At 39.7% G+C, this 17,636-nt stretch overlaps 1 protein-coding gene and 1 pseudogene across 4 annotated transcripts in view; both read left to right on the forward strand.

Annotated features, from left to right (window-relative positions):
* The first annotated feature begins 373 nt into the window (after positions 1 to 373).
* The window catches only part of CAPS2 (calcyphosine 2), a 52,915-nt gene continuing 35,652 nt past the window's right edge, over positions 374 to 17,636 (forward strand). For 2 of the 4 annotated variants that reach the window (XM_070407633.1, XM_070407630.1), the window contains exons 1-7: positions 374 to 408; positions 3,266 to 3,375; positions 8,099 to 8,148; positions 10,200 to 10,245; positions 10,335 to 10,460; positions 12,313 to 12,489; positions 15,150 to 15,272. In XM_070407633.1, the coding sequence (XP_070263734.1) occupies positions 3,295 to 3,375; positions 8,099 to 8,148; positions 10,200 to 10,245; positions 10,335 to 10,460; positions 12,313 to 12,489; positions 15,150 to 15,272 (603 nt within the window). In that variant the 5' untranslated portion in view covers positions 374 to 408; positions 3,266 to 3,294. Of the gene's footprint in view, positions 409 to 2,948; positions 2,998 to 3,265; positions 3,376 to 8,098; positions 8,149 to 10,199; positions 10,246 to 10,334; positions 10,461 to 12,312; positions 12,490 to 15,149; positions 15,273 to 17,636 lie in introns of those variants that run through there. The other 2 variants (XM_070407631.1, XM_070407632.1) reach the window with 2 other exon arrangements.
* LOC139007974 (U2 spliceosomal RNA) lies at positions 8,462 to 8,568 on the forward strand (annotated as a pseudogene).

Genomic DNA, 17,636 nt, shown 5'->3' on the forward strand with positions numbered 1-17,636 from the left:
TATATTATATACAACAAATGATCGTATATATTTGTGTATATGTGCACACATTTTTAAAGAAATATTTATGTCTATGTCTATATAGCTCTCTATAACATTGTATTGCAATCTTGGCTTTTTCAATAATTGAAAACTCCTTGAGAGCTTATTCTTAAAAATTTTCCCCATCAAAATATCATTCTGGGGCTGACACCTGATATATGCTCCATAAAATACGTTCAATAGAATTCGCCTAAAGGAGGAATTATACAACTGCCATTGATCCAGACCGGGCTTTCACTCTCTCCCTGCGCAGGAGCAGCACCAGCTCCAGTGAGTCCGCTCCAGCTCCTCCCCAGAGTTTAGAGGCGTCACTGAGCTGGACACAGGGTAAGGCCCAGGAGGCTGCTACTAGAAGTTCCCTTCTGGGTGAGCACCTCTGAGAGGCTGGCGGGTCACTTTAGGCGAGGACCCTGGGGGAGGAGAAACGACCCACACAGCTTGGGGGCAGAGGGAGATGGTGTGGATGCAGCGAGGGACTTGGGACTATGACCCTCTTACCCTGGAAGTGAGAAAAGGGTTGGAGGCCCAGGTTGGGAAGCCGGTTGCCAGGCAACCTGCAGACTCTGGTCTGAGTTGGCTGGAGCCTTTGCTGGGCACTGCCTCTTTTCCTTGTGTGTCTGAAAGTGTCTTAAGAGGGTTCTTGGTGAAATCGCCCCAGCGTATATCTTCCCCAGCCCTCCCACTTTGGACCTGCTTTTTACCCAGCTTGCTGGATCAAGTCAGGTTGGCTGTCCTTGGGTCCCAACACACCCAGTCCATGAATCCCAGATAGGAGGAGCGTGGAGCATTCCTTCTGGTACATCGCAGGTACCATTGCCTTGCTGTATTATCTGCCTTGTTTGAAATTAACAATGGCCTCAGGTTCCATTAAGGTACCTGGGTCTGGGTCCCTGCCTGCATGGAGCTGAAAATACTATTTCCAAATCGCATTCCTCTCTCTCTGATTATGTGCTGGATTTATTCTTTGCTTTCTGTTATGTTCTGATTTGGTATAAGCAACAGTAAAGCCACTAATATCACTAACCAAGAGAGACATGATGATGATTAGAATTGGAAATAAACATCCTTTAAAAAATGAGAAAAGTGGGAGGTGATTTGATTCATGTTGGTAGCACTAAGGATAATATGGTAAGACTCATGGCATGCTAGCGGTAACTTCTCATGAGTTCCCTCAGTTTCAGAGAAGACAAGCCACTGAGGTGGACCTGGAAATTTGAGGGTATGAATATTGTTGTTTTTAATATTGGCAATGAATTATAGTTATTTAAAGTGACTATAGTTATTTGAAGTGGTTGTAGTAGCAACTAAGGTATAAAGAGTTGTGTGGCTGATGTGTGGAGAAGAGTCACCTGGCTGATTGTTCAACACCCTTGTTTCCACTTGTGTCTGTTGGCCACTAATCAGCATGGCAAATACCAACAGCTATTGTGATGTGATGACAAGCAAACAACAACCTCCCTCCCCCCACCAAACCAATAACACCTTTAAAAAGCTCTTCTTTGAGAAATTGATCTGTGAAAAGCAAGCTGGCTACTAGTACTGTAGAAGTATTATTAAATCAAATGACTTATGTTTTCAGAATATGTCTACTATTGGTTGGTTAGTCTTCCTGACATCACTCACCAGTAGAATTCCATGCTTAGGACTTAGGGTTTTTAGAGAAGGGGGCTATGGCAATGGTGTGAAGGGGATCGTATAGACACATTATTAAAGAATTGGTATACCTTTCAGGTAAGAGGATTTCACTGGCCACGAAATGAAACTATTTTAATAATGATGGTGGCTACCATGTATTGAATGTTAATGGTGATCCACATGATACAAGAGAGTCAGAAAGGTGCTAACATTAAGCTCATTTTACATGTTAGAAATGTTGGTCAGAAAAATTAAGTTCTTACCCAAGCTTACGTTATGGGAAAGTGTAAAAAATGAGGATTTGAATGTCAGCCAGTTTGACTTCAAGAACTACGGGGAGGGTGGGAGTAAGGGGGAGAAATCAACCAAAGGACTTGTATGCATGCATTTAAGCCTAACCAGTGGACACAGACAACAGGAGGTGAGGCTATGAGTTGTGGGGATTGGGGGGTAATGGGCAGATAAGGACGCACATGTAATACCTTAATCAATAAAGAAATTAAAAAAGAACTATGCCATGCTATCTTTCTTTAAAAACAAAACAAAAATATTTTGCTATGAAAATAAATCCAAGTCTGATAGAAAAAGGAGGTATGAATGAATAAGTAAACAAAAATGTATACTTGGTAATATAAGGATAAATATTCAGAATCTGGATGACTGAGATATTCATATGTTTTTTATTTTGTACATGTTTGCAAGCTGATTATTTTCACATTCTTTTGCAAGCATTTTTGCCTATCACCTCAGAATTACCAGTTGGGTCATTCACTCCATTTTATTCTTTGTATTAGATAAATAATACTGCTTGCTACAAAACATTTTCAGCAGTCTCCTCTGGCAAAGTTAACACTCAAGAAAAGTTCGGGAAAAGAGTAAAGAAAATAAAACACTTTGTGGTAGAGAATAGGTACCTGCATTAGTTTCCTATTGCTGCTCTAAAAAGTTACCACAAACGTGGTGATTTCAGACAATATAAACTCGATATTTTGCAGTTCTGGCGGTCAGAGGCACAAAGTAAACTCTGCAGGACTGAAGTCAAGGTGTCAGCAGGGCTGTGTTCTTCTGGAGGCTCTGAGGGGGAATCCTGTTCTTGTCTCTTCTGCCTCCTAGAGGCTGCCTGTGACCTCTTCCTCCATTTTCAAAGCCAGCTGCAAGCACCTTGCTCCTCAATGACCTGTGCTTCCATCCTTACATCTGATCTTTCTCACTGTCTCCCTTTTATAAGGACCCTGTGATTATATTGGACCCATCAGTTGAACCAGGGTAATCTCCACATCTCAAAGTCCTTAATCACATCTGAAAAGTCCTTTTTGTCAGGTAAGGTAACATATTCACAGGGTCTGATGATTAGGATTTGGACATCTTTGGGGGGGCGGCGGGGCAGGGCTATTATTCAGACTAGTATCGACCCCATAAATGTTGCCTCACATAATGGAATTGCTCCACAAATAGTTAATTTTGGTGAAAGAAGGAAAAGTGATTGACCACATGATTTTTTTTCCATATAATATTATTATGTAATTTGTAAGATTTATTTAAAATTTGAGCAAGAATTATACTTTTATATATTTTATGTTTTCCAAAGTGTATTGCACAATCAGTACATGAACTTGAATGGATTTGGAGGTTAAAGGAGTTGCTGCTTCTCCTAGAAGTCAAACTCAGTCATTCTCTGGAAGAAGGAAGCCACTACAAGTACGTGTGCTATATAATTTCCCTCTTGTAGAATGAGTTGTTAAATAATTTTCTGACTCCTTTCTTGAAAAATTATGACTGCTCATACTCACAAATATTTAGGATCAATATTTCCCTGATTAGAGGAATTTAACCACTAAACTTGAAGGTAATCATTACTTGAAAATTGGTCACTGTGAATTTAGTTTTATTTTAAAATATTAAGCTTAATTACTATTTTCTTTTTGTTATTTTAAAAATTATCTGTGTATGTGTAACTAAAATATAAAAATAAGAATAAGAGTAAGAAGAATAAGATATCTATGTATACATTTTGTGTTAGCTAGGGAAGAAGAGAATCTGGGCTTCTGTTATTAGGAGTTCTATTCTTTTCAACTTTCATAGTATCACTGTTGTGCATATCCTTAAGTAAGTACAAGTTTAAAGCTACATTGTTCCTGTACCCACTACCTAATTGGGTATACTTAAAGTTTAGTTTAAAAACACATAAAAGTTATGTGTATTTTCTTGCTGTTCTTATTCCAAATATTGAGTGCCTACTGCTTGTCAGTGACCTTGATAAATGTTTTGATAGCTTGCATCACTTGATTCTTACAATAAAACATTGAGGTACGTTGTATTTTTTTAAAAATATATTTTATTGATTTTTTACAGAGAGGAAGGAAGAGAGATAGATGAGAGAGAAACATCGATCAGCTGCCTCCTGCACATCTCCCACTGGGGATGTGCCCACAACCAATATACATGCCCTTGACCAGAATCGAACCTGGGACCTTTCAGTCCATAGGCCGACACTCTATGCACTGAGCCAAACCTGTTTCGGCAGTACGTTGTATTTTTACCTGCTTTTAAATATGGAAGAACTCATGGATGGACCTGGAGAACATAATGCTAGATGAAATAAGTCAGTCAGAGGAAAACAAGTACCATATAATTTCACTCATATGTGGAATCTAATGAACAAAGTGAACTGACAAACATACAGAGAATAGGCTGAGGGCAGGGGGATGTCCGCCTGTGGGTAATGGGCCTAACTGGCAGGCAGACATCCCCCGATGGATCCCAGACTGTGAGAGGGCGCAGGCCAGGCTGAGGTACCCCCCTCCCCAGTGCACAAATGTTGTGCACCGGGCCTCTAGTAAAAACATAAAATTGAAAGAAGTGAGGCTCACAGAAACAAGTGACTTGTCAGGATTTTGAACTCCAGTTCTGACTTTAAGATCTGAGTTCTCTACTGTCTCCAGCCATCTCCCTTATAACAAGTTGGTGCTTTGGGATTCCAATGGTTCACAATATTGTGTTAAATCTGAAGTATTTAATAATTTTAATCAAATCAGCCCTTCTTATTAGTCAAAATATCAAGTAAGTTTTATAGTCTTTCATATTATGATTAACATATCATATTACAAACTTTTTTCCAAATTTCTAGGAAAAGGTCCTGGTTTAAGTTCTTAAAAAAAAAAAAGATTTCTAAAATCACATTCTTTCTCCTCAAGTAATAGCTTCCTTTAATCTTAATGTCTTATCTCTCTATTAGAAAGGTCCAGCTCTGGTGTTGGATGTAGGGGACCAGTTCATGTTTATCTTAGAACTCTAGATCCTTGAGAAAAGAAAAAATAACCTCAGGTATCCAGGTTATTGTTTCTTAGAGTTTATCAGCAAAGTATTACCATTTTATTTATCAGCTACCATTTCTGGAGTGCTCTAAAGGTAGAATTAAAAGTGAGAAATAATAATTGCCTGGCTCAGTGGTTGAGCATCAACCTATGGAGGTCACGGTTTGATTCTTGGTCAGGGCATATGCCCAGGTTGCAGGCTCAATCCCTAGTGTGAGGCATGCAGGAGGCAGCCAATCAATGATTCTCTCTCATTGAGGGGCGATCAGGCAGGCTAGTGAGCAGTTAGGGGTGATCAGATAGGCATGCAGAGTGGTTAGGGGTGATCAGGCAGGCAGGTGAGCAGTTAGGGGTCATCAGGCAGGCATAGGGGTTAGGGGCAATCAGGCAACCAGAGCAGTTAGGGGTGATCAGGTAGGCAGAGGGGTTAGGGGCGATCAGGTAGGCAGAGTGGTTAGGGGTGATCAAGCAGCTAGGCAGGCAAGCAGTTAGGAGCCAGTGGTCCTGGATAGCAAGAGGGTACAGGCCAGGCTGAGGGACACCGTCCCCACCTTCCACCCCCTATGCAGAATTTCGTGCACCAGGCCTCTAGTTTGTAAATAAATGAGCAGGCCTGTGTTCCCATAAAACTTTATTTACAAAAACAGAGCTGGGCCATAGTTTGCTGACTCTTGGCCCTGGGGTTTTATGAGCTATAATTTATTGTTATTCTGGATTGGCTGGTACCAAATTGGCTAGCACAAAAGAAAGATAACTGCTATTTAAAAAACATTTATGCCTATGACTTCAGAAGACTGTAAGTCCATTAAAGCACTTTCTGAGAATAATAGTTATGATGATCATGACTATGACAACCACAGCTACTAGTATATTCTATTTAGATGTTCACACTACCGTTACATGATGTCACAATGTCTCCCAAACACAATAAAGAAAATCTTTGATGTGTGATGAAAATGTGCTGCTATTTTAGCCTGATATATATATTTTAAATTGTATTACTATATTAAGGTTAGTTAAATGCAATTAATTAATATCTAATCTAATAAAAGAGAAACATGCAAATTGACTGCACCTCCTTTGCACCCCAAGCCATGCCCACCAGCCCAGCCAATGAGAGCTACTATATGCAAATTAACCCAACCAAGATGGCAGCTGGCAGCCACGGACCTGGAGCAAGCAGGATGCTTGGTTGCCCTGGCGATGGAGGAAGCCAAGCTTCCTGCCTGCCCTGGCCCGGCTGTGGCCTCTGCTCAAGGCAACAAAGTTTCAATTATAGAAGATAAATAAATCTCAGATACCTGCTTCCAGCCAGCCTCCACTGGGAGCTTGGGTAGCTGGGGGCCATGGCCAACCTGCAGAGACATCAGCCCCTCACCCAGCTGGCCAGGCACCCAGCGGGATCCCCACCCTGATCCGGGACACCCTTCAGAGCAAACCAGCTGTTCCCCACCCATGCACCAGGCCTCTATCCTATATAATAAAAGGGTAATATGCAAATTGACCCTAACAGCAGAATGACTGGGAATGACTGGTCACTATGACACACACTTACCACCAGGGGCAGACTCTCAATGCAGGAGCTGACCCCTGGTGGTCAGTGCGCCCGTATCCTCAGCAGCACTAAGGATGTCCGACTTAGGCCTGCTTCCCACTGGCAAGTGGACATCCCCTGAGGGCTCCTGGGCTGCCAGAGGGATATCTGACTGCCAGCTTAGACCCGATCCCCCGGGGAGTGGGCCTAAGCCAGCAAGTGGACATCCCTGAGGGGTCCCAGACTGCGTGAGGGCACAGGCTGGGCTGAGGGACCCCCCCTCCCCGAGTGCACAAATTTTTGTGCACCAGGCCTCTAGTATTATATATTTATTTTTGTTTCATTATATTAAATATATACTTCTATTTAAATAATCTTGTGATTTTATGTTTCTACATTTTGACTATTTGTTAAGATATTATTGAAAGAATATCATTTTGAAGCTGATACAGAGCCAGATTTGTTTTCTCTTACTCTTATGGTATATAATCTTATATATAATCTCTAACTTGCTATCAGAATCAAAAAATGACCAGTTATGTAACATTTCAGAATAAGATATAAGCAACAATGGGTGAATTATTTCCTGTTTTTATTAACTTTAACTTTCCCTAAGACTCATACATATTTCTTATCACTGTGGCTAAGCTCACTGTACTTTTCTGGTCTTTGTACACTTTTTTTTGGCAATATGGGCAATATGATTGAACATTTACAAACATATATGTGTATATATTTGTCACTTCTTTGCTTACTATTTTCCCCATAACGTTTCAGACAAGGTCCAAGTTCCTTAACTTGTATTGTAATATAACAACTCTGGCCATTGCCTTCTCACTCTATGGATTTCAACCCTTTCCACTGCTAACTTTTGCCTGTGGGTGGGTTCAGCACAAGTTGTTCCTCTTGGCTGGAGCAGTTTTTTTCCTTCTCTCTCTATCTGGCCAACTCTCCTACACATCCTTCAGAGATTCATTTAAACATTACTTTTTTGTTTTTGTAAACACTTTGTCAAGTCCCTAGACTAGGATGGATACACATGCTCTGTGTAGCTTCTCGGTCATAGCACTTATTTTTCACATTATTGTTTTTATGAGTGAACTAGAGGCCCAATGCATGAAATTTGTGCAAGAGTAGGCCTTCCTTCTCCTGGCTGCCAGCACTGGCACACAGGACCCGGGCTTCCTTCCCTCTGGCTGCTGGTAGGCACCCGGCACCTGGGATGTGGGCTTCCCTGCAGCCTCCGGCAGACACCTGGGACCCAGGCTTCCCTCGCAACCCCGGCTTTGTCTGGAAGGACGGAAGGACATCCTGAAGGACATCTGGTCTAATTAGCATATTATGCTTTTATTATTATAGTTGTTCTCTGCAGCAGGTGGAGTACCACGTAGGTAGGAATTATCTATATTGCTTATCAATCTATCTCTGTTCTCAAACACAGGGCTTAATCAATATTTTTTACATAAAGTTTAGTGAGAAAAGTTATAATTAGCCTTATTGCATTAATCCATTGCTTATCTTTTAAAGTATAAAGAGTATATGCACATTGATTCTATTTTTTTTTAAATTAAAGCAAAGATGGACTTCCAAATCATGGGTCATACAGAATCCTTGCCCTCCTGTGTAAGTCACATTTTTTTTCACATTTGAACTGTTTAATGAGCAAATATTTATAATATACTGACAAAAAATAAGGCAAAATTATATATGCATGGCTATGATTGTAAACCACAGAAAAATTAATATGCAGGTAGGTGGCCTAAAATTATTATGTCAAAATTAACTAAAATAGCTCTTCTATAGGATGATAGGATTAAGGATAATACTTTTCTTGTTTTTGTTTTATTTAATATTGTTCTTCTGTATTCCTGGAAAAGTTTAAATATTGTTTTATTTAGAAAATTTAGCTAAGTGCATTTATTAAAGAAATATATATACCGCTTCTCGGCCTTTTGGCTAAGATCAAGTGTAGTATTAAAGAAATATATAAAATTTTGCATTTTATAACTAGGATAGTCAAAATGAATTTGATGGGAACTCTATCTGTACTTGTATCTTGAGGAATATGATTTTATTTTGAACTAGAATACATTGACTTGTTTTATACTTTATATTTTACCCTTTTAAAATTTGGAAGTATATATGTCCTTTCAAGTATTTTAGACTACAGGGCATTCTGGAAAATAGAAATTAAACTTAATAATTATGGGGCTGAGTCACATGAAATTGGCAAGTATCAGAAATTTCTTGTGGTTCTACATAATAGTACCTGTATACTCATCTAGACAGGGAATGGAGCTGGGTGCAAACACTAGATACAAGATGTTGAGTATGTAACAACAGTCAATTGTGTGTTGGTAAATGTTTTTAACAGCTGGTTTTCCGAAACTGTACTATAAGATTAATATAAATTTTAATTGTTAATTATAAAGAATCTTAAGTATATTTTAAATTGATTATACATTTTTACTGACATAAAGGATTTGTAGCAAGGAATTGACAAATACTAATAAAACTTATAAACCCTTTATTGTAAATTGATTGTAATCAATTGATATAGCCAATTGATTATCACAGAAATATATCTTTTCGTTTTGTTTTGTTTTTAAATTCTCAGTTGAGGATTTTTTTTTTCTATTGAATTTTAGAGTGGAAGGGAGGAAGGAGATGGAGGGGAGAGAAAAACAGACCCGGGAGAGAGACACATCCATTGGTTGCCTCCTGAACCTACCCGGAGGATGGAGCCTGCAATGGAGGCACACACCCTTGACTGGGAATTGAACCTGCAACCCTTTGATCTTTGGGACAATTCTCCAACCACTGAGCCACTCCAGCAAGGGCAAGCTATCTTTGTTTTTTTGCTGAATTCTTATATCTGTAGCCAACCTATGGTGGGAATTGATGAACTGTACAGTTCCAACATGAGTATTGGTTGATATTTTTATTTATTGTAGGGTGATGTGAGTGATTTCTCTATTGAATCAGGTGATAGTTTTGAATACTTCAACAATATTTCTGTTTGTTGTTATTCACAATGTGACAGTGAAGACGTGATATACTTTTAAGTTTTTTCTGCATTATTTATTTTCTCCACCACTTTTAAAGTCTCAGAAATCAAAAGTAATAAATCAAGTCCTGATTCATATTATTTTGTCAATTTCTGTGTAAATAATACCACTGTGCTTGATTTCAAGCTACCTATAGAGGAGTGATGACGAACCTATGACACGCGTGTCAGAGATGACATGCGAACTCATTTTTTTTGGTTGATTTTTCTTTGTTAAATGGCATTTAAATATATAAAATAAATATCAAAAATATAAATCTTTGTTTTACTATGGCTGCAAATATCAAAAAATTTCTATGTGTGACACAGCACCAGAGTTAAGTTAGGGTTTTTCAAAATGTTGACACGCCGAGCTCAAAAGGTTTGCCATCACTGCTATAGAGTAATACCATTGAACACAGAATTGGAAAGAAATGTCTACCATTATATTACTACACAGATATAAATAACCTCTGGCATACAAATAATAGTGAAGGATAGTAAAATCATTAGGAAGTAAACCATTGGCATCAGTGTACCATTTTATGTAAGATGCAGCATATATGATTTGCAACTATTAAAGTCTCTTTTTTAAAAGTTATGGGCTACATAGATTTTTTTTTTTCAGGGTCCCACGCCTTGATTTGGGAAGCCTTGTTGACTCTGATGATGAGGTAATTTTTACTTAGTATTTAATATATCAAACATTTGAACACAATATTATATGTAGCAGATAATAAGTATCACTTGATTTTATTTTTAGGATGATTTTTCATATATTCCATTTAGAACAGCGCATATTCATTTTGACCCACCAAATCCATCTTCTGCTCTTGAGGGGGTCACACCATGTCAAATACCATATACTCAGCAACATCTAAATGAACTGGTTAGTATTTAGTTCTTATAACCAACATTCTGAATTATAGTGTGCATTTTAGCACTGTATTTAATCCAGAAATTTTATTATGTTTAACCTATGTTTTGTTCAGTTTAAGGATTTAACATATTAATATCCTAAACAATAATGTGGGTGAAGTAATTTTACTGTGCTTCACGTTTTTTCTCACAGAGGGGTGTTATTATTAAAGTACCTTATAAAATTGATTGGTAAAGCATAGGATTATCCTAATAGGAAATCAGGAATTTCAAATTATGGCAGAATATTAGATCAGATCTTGCTCATTTAAAAATATAAGATTAGTTTCTTGGAAATTGACTCATTCTTTAGGCTACTAGTGTATTATAGAATAAATAATTCCAAGGTATCTCCTTGGGACCTATTTGTACTTCACACAGTATTCCGTGTTATGAACATAAATTCTGACCAGTATCCTATGAGTAGGGCATGCCTTGCTGTCTTTGTTAGTCTTTCTCATGTAACTGTCTCTATTCATGTTCTCATCAGTTTTATTTTGGGTAAATTGCACCAATAGTACCCTAGTCTGTATCATGTTACAGTTTTGCCTGAAGCTCTGCCTCATCCTTCTCCTCTGGGTTAGACTTGGATCCTATCTAATACAAGGATATTATGCAAATTAACCATCACTCCATCACAAAGATGGTGGTGCCCATAGACAAAAGATGGCAGCGCATAGTCCTCTCAGCCCCGCTGGAGTCTCCCAGTCCCAAGGGGGCGACTGCTGGAGCAGGCAGCATGAGCTGCCTGGCAGAATGCTTGCTTTGTCACTGTGGTGATGAGACAAGTGTTCCAAGCTGGGCCATGGATGGGCCTCTGGCCAGGCCGGGGTGCAGAACGCTTGCATAAGAAGATAAGGAACTGACGAGCTGAGCAGAGTCGAGTGGCCCCCCCATTCCTGGGCAAGGTCAAGTCCAGGTGGCCAGAGGGTGGAGAGGGTGGAGGATAGTGTGACAGGAGGGGCTGATGGTGGAGGCACAGGGTGAAAGCCAGCTGAGAAAGAGGAAGAAAGCCCTTTATTGGAGTTCCTGAGAACAGGGAGGAAAGTTGTTTGCATTTCCCAGCCACAGAAGGGCCTCTGGCCAGGCTGGGGTGCGGAATGCTTGCGTTGCTGCGGATGGGCCTCTAGGCCACGGAGAGCCTCTGGGCAGCAGGCACGGAGTGGCCAGGCCCTGTAGAAGGCTACTGGTGCACAGATTTGTGCACAGGGCTACTAGTTATCAATAATTTTCAAGGGTTGTGCTGGCTTTTAAAGTGACTGTCCCTCTCTGGGCCATTAAGTATGCCCTAGTGTTTGCCTAACACTTGTTTTAGGTTTCTCTTATCCACTCTGTTATGTCTCACTCCCCTGGAAATGTGGCAGGGGCCCAAATAATACCAGAAGATAAACATCTTAACATTCTGGAAATGGGAACCATCTCAGCATTAGTGATTTGTAATTCCTATGACCCTTCTGGAAGAAATGATTGACAGTGGAGTTTTTCTGGGGCAGGAAGAAAAGGCCTAAAAAGAAAGAAAAGTTGTTCATTGTCCTCTCAAAGTATCTTAGTACCAGGGCTGATTATCCCTGGGAAACAAGCTAAGGGCTTTCTGGTATTAAAGGCCAGTGCCCATTCTCAGCAGTTCTGTCTGCTCTGGTTGCTGTGATGCTGCACAGCTAAAGGTTTTAACTATCGCCTCTTTTAGGATGTAGATATAATTGTCTGTTTCTTACGCATAAATGCTAAGGTAAGTGATAAACCTATTAATGTTAGTAAGGCAATTAATAATGATTTTGATTTCTTTTTTCTGGTGGTTAGCATACTTTTTCTATTTGTCTTAGGAGCAGGACATTATACCTGAAGATTTGCCAGCACCAACAAGCAAATATAAACTAAAATATCAGCAATACAAAACTGAAATGAAAGAGGGATATAAACAGTATTGTCAGAGAAATGCAGAAAAGACAAAGTCAAATATCAGATATCAACCATCTCCGAGAAACAAGACAGATGACAAGGTAATATATGAGGCTTTATAAAGTTATAATGAAATTTTGAAAAAGAGTACACATATTATAGAAACATCTTCTTGTCTGACATGTCTTGCTGTTAGTCATAATAAGTGTTCCCTGGTATTTTACTCAGATTAACTAGTTTATTCTTCACAATTATCCTAAAGGGTTATTGCTACCATTTTCAGATGTGAAAACTCTAGCCATATGACATGACCTCATCATCTTTTCTCAATTGGAAATTTTTCACTTGCCATGGATTGTAAATAAGACAGTATAGCTGTTTTTGATGTAGCTGCCTTGAATTCTGTCTTCCAATCTAAATATTAAAGTTGAAAAGTGGTTTCAGATTTTATAATGGCCCTCTTTTTTTCTAAAACTACCATTACTCCATGATTGTCTTCTGTCTCATTTTGGGAAATGTGTTTTAACATATGAATTCCTAAAATTGTTATGCTTTTATTTAACACTAGAGACCCGGTGCATGAAATTTGTGCATGGGGAAGGGGGGTCCCTCAGCCCGGCCTACACCCTCTGGCAATCTGGGACCCCTAGGACATCCCTCTCGCAATCCGGGACCGCTGGCTCCTAACTGCTCACCTGCCTGCCTGATCGCCCCTAACCACTCTGCCTGCCTGCTTGATCTCCCCTAGGTGCTTGCCTGCCTGTCTGATTGCCCTTAATGGCCTCTGCCTCAGCCCCCACACCCAGGACCCAGGCTTCCCTCTTCTGGCTGGCTGCAGGCATTTGGGACCTGGGCTTCCCTCCCACTGGCCGACCACAGTACCCAGGACCCAGGCTTCCCTCCCTCTGGTCAGCCACTGGCATCTGGGACTGCAGGAGGCTTCCCCCGGCTGACCGCAGGCACCCATGATCACGGGCATCTTCCCCAGGCCAGCTGTAGGCACCTGGGACCACGGCTTTGTCAGGAAGGATGTCTGGAATGATGTCCAGAAGATGTCCGGTCTGTCTGGTCTAATTAGCATGTTACCCTTTTATTAGTATAGATTAATTAGGTGGAAATTCAGTAAGAGTAAAACTTAATGAATTTAATGGCTTTCCAGAAGCATACAGGAGAGGTCAATCTTGAATTTTGGAAAGAAAGGTTTAGAAATAGTTCGTGATGCAACTGGACATAAAGAAGAGAACAGTTGTATACAATTCTTAATTCAGTTAACTTATTATAAAAATAATATATTTTCAGGGACGTTTGATAGTTATATTTGGTTAGTTGTATTTTTCTATAGGTAAAAAAGATTAATTTATAAACATGTGTAGCACATCAGTTAGTTTTTCTAATCCACGTATGGATTATCTAGAATGACTAAATCACATGCTGTTTAGCTGAAAGCATAACAGCAAAAGTTATGGGGTTACTAGGTGTCCTTTATCTTAAAACAAAATTCCCAGATCCAAACAATGCACACAAGTATAATAATCTAGTGTCTATAATAAGCAGAATAATTTCACAATTTTTTCACATCGGATGAGAAGCCAGATTCTGCAGAGATTTTGAAGATTGGGCTGAGAAAACTTGCTAATGGATTTCTTGTAGGCTTGAGAGAAAGGAAAGATAAAGATTGGTGCTAAGGCTTTTGTTTTGAACAATTGAAAGGGTGGGGAAGACCACAAGGAAATATGGTTTGAAGAGGTTAAATTTAAGATACCAAGTGGAAATACTACGGTTCCCCCTGTGTAAAGGTTAAAAACAAGCTGAAACAAAACAAAATGCTTTTCAATTTTTCAACTTAAACATAATGTAGAATGTCTGAAAGAAAATCTGACAAAGATATTAGCAGTAAATAAATAAAGGTATAAAATATCCTCATACATTGATTCCCTATAGTTAATACTTGAACAAGATTCATTATTCATTCATTGAATAAATATTCATCAAGTGCTTACTCTGTGTATCCCTCTTCTGGCACCAGGGGAACTGCAACAAAAAGGACAGGCAAGGTTCCTGCCCTCATGGAACTTATAGCAGGAGAGGTAGGCAACGAGTCACAAAGAGATGTATAGTAAGATTTCCTGTAGCAATCACGGCCATGACAACAGAGTAGAGTATGAAGAAAGATCTTGAAATCTATTACATTTTTCCAGTTGCAATCCTACTGGAACACTTTTGTTGTTGTTAAGGGAATATAGCACATCTTATATTCAGAGAAATAGTTAGTGTTTATCTCTTTAGGACCCCAAAGGATTTTTTCCTTAAAGGATACACCCCTTCTTTTAGTACTTTACCTCCAAATTTAATTTTTATAAGGAGTGGGCATACTTACATTTATTAGCTTTACAAAGACTTAAATGGACACTAATAGTTATAATAGTTGCTACCTTTTATGTAATGCTTTCTGTATGTCAGGTACTTCTTTTTTGAAGTGTGGGACATGTGTCATCTCATTTAATCTTTTTCTCTGTGTGTTTGTGAAGTAGTTACTGTTGTTAATTCCCATTTTCATGAGTAAACCAAGGCACAGAGAGTTCATCTAGCTGGAAAGTGGAAGAGCTGGATTCGAATAGGCAATGTGATCCTCAGAGCCTATACTGTTAGCCCCTCCACAAATAATCACTGACATGTTCACTGGCTCTTTAACCCTTTCTTCTTTTAAAAACAAATATTCAAAGTATGTGTATGTGAGTTCATTTATTGCTTTCACGTACAGAATGCCCAAGGGGAAGAAGCCGTCACGGATGACCTTACAACTCTGGATAGGAAAGCCCTCTTACAGCAGCGTTATGCGGACAACCCTTACCAGGCACAGCAGAGTACAAGAAAATCTAATGCTGTAAGTTACCAGTCTGTTTACTTATTATTTGATAAACCAGTGAGATAATTTGCCCTGCAAGGTTTTACAGACTTATCATTGAATAAATAATTTTAACAATTAAATTTGGACTGAGATGAATATTCATTAATATGCACATTGAGTCCTCATTTTAATAAACGATTGACGTTTGGTCTATTCACTGTGGAGAAATTGTCTTGAATCTTTGAGAGTTTGTAAAAATCCTAATATATAAAACCCAGGGTCTGTAACGTCCAAAATGACTGAAGTCTCAACAGACCGGAAGTCAGTCCTGCAGTCAGTGCTGCGTTTCCGTGGTAACCCAGCACTCACTGCCACTGCTGTGGGTGCAGCGACCCAGCACTGACTGTCAAGGGGGCTGTGGATCAGGCCCAGAGAGAGAAGCAGATTCTGACCCATAACCTCCATGGCAGCTGTTGATCAGCCCTTGGCTCTCTTTCTCTCTGGGCCCGGCCAGAAGCCACGCCTCTCTTTCTCTCCGGGCCTCCACGGGGCCTGCTGATTAGCCCCGCCTCTTTGATCAGGCCCAGAGATAGACCCAGAGACACTAACTGGCATAGAAACCGACCAATCAGAACCAAATCTGGGTGAAGTGCAAGGAGCCAATGGCTGCCTAGGAGGCAGAGCTTTTGACACTGACTGGCATAGAAACTGACCAATCAGAATCTAATCTGGGTGACTGTGAAGGCAGAACCTAAGGTGGGGGCTGAGGAGGGGTTTTAATGGTAACAGCTGTTTGGTGTAAGGTGTAAGAAAGTGGTTCAATTTTTTAATGACTGGTTTGTCAGTATAGTGCATATGGCTGGCTATCAGTCCAGATATAGAGATTATGTGTTTTTGTCTGCCATAGCATCTCCTCCTGCTGAAAAAGGCTTCCCCCACTATTTAAGCAATCCTATCCTATATAATCTATCTATAGTAATAAAAGTGTAATATGCTAATTAGACCGGGTCGACCGGCCATTTTCCAGACATCCGACTTCCTTTTGGACAAAGCCATGGTGGTGGGGGGCAAGGCAGAGGCAGTTAGGGGTGATCAGGCCAGCAGGGAAGGGCAGTTGGGGGCGAGATCAGGCCGGCAGGGGAGGGCAGTTAGGGGTGATCAGGCAAGCAGGCAGAGGCAGTTAGGGGTGAACAGGCAGGCAGGTGAGCAGTTAGGAGCCAGCGGTCCCACATTGCAAGAGGGATGTCTGATTGGAGAGGGTGCACTTTGGGCTGAGGGAACCCCTAACCCCGGGAATTCATGCACCGGGTCACTAGTTTTGTTTATAAAGTTCCTAATGTTAATTGGCTACTCTCTGTCAGTGGGTTTATTTGTCATCGATTCTCCCCCACAATAGTCTGATTATGTTTTTTAAAGTTAGAAGCTAAGAAAGCTAGAGAAATTCAGAGCTGTTAAAGAAAAGGATAGGAATTAAATATAAGCTCTTTAGCAAAAGGGTAGTAAAACTTTAGATTCTCAATATTAACTATATTATAACCTTTACAAAATCAATTAATATTGTTTGATGGGTATTGCTTAGATCAATTCTGGTATGCCATTTCTTTTTTTTTAACATTAAATTTTTTCAATAGAAGTATTTTACTTAATGTTGTTTACTTTTTAAAAATTAAATTAATTGGGGTGACATAAGCTAATAAAATTATATAGGTTTCAAGTGTGCAATTCTATGATATACCATCTGGAGATTGCCTTGTGCCCATCACCCATCAGACCAACCTGCTTGAAGTTGGAATCCAGTGGCCACCCCAGACACTCCTGGGTGGTGAAAATCTTAGGGATGCTTGTAATAGATGATGGAAATCCAGTGAATATTGGCTCAAAAGTTGGGGAAATTCATATTTAGATAAACTAAATAATAATAAAGCAATATGGATCTAGCCCAGCCTTGGGCATACTATGGCCCGCGGGCTGGATCCGGCCCGTTTGAAATGAATAAAACTAAAAAAAAAAGACTGTACCCTTTTATGTAATGATGTTTACTTTGAATTTATATTAGTTCACACAAACACTCCATCCATGCTTTTGTTCCGGCCCTCTGGTCCAGTTTAAGAACCCATTGTGGCCCTCGAGTCAAAAAGTTTGCCCACCCCTGATCTAGCCAGTTACATTTTCATTATCATTGAAGGGAAAATTAATATATTTTTATTTTGGTCAAACTCATCCAGAATCACTGTCTTCTGAACTGACAGCAGTGTGTAATCAGTTTCCACCAGGTAGACTGGTTTTCTGTGGATGTCCCACATTGTTAACTTGTTATAGTTTTTTTACTAAAACCACATAACATTATTTTCTATGCCTATTATTATTTAGACTAGAGGCCCGGTGCACAAAAATTTGTGC

The sequence above is a fragment of the Myotis yumanensis genome, unplaced genomic scaffold (assembly GCF_028538775.1).
Source record: "Myotis yumanensis isolate MYYU_CA2020_CCGP unplaced genomic scaffold, mMyoYum1.0.hap1 SCAF_3, whole genome shotgun sequence".
NCBI lineage: Eukaryota > Metazoa > Chordata > Mammalia > Chiroptera > Vespertilionidae > Myotis > Myotis yumanensis.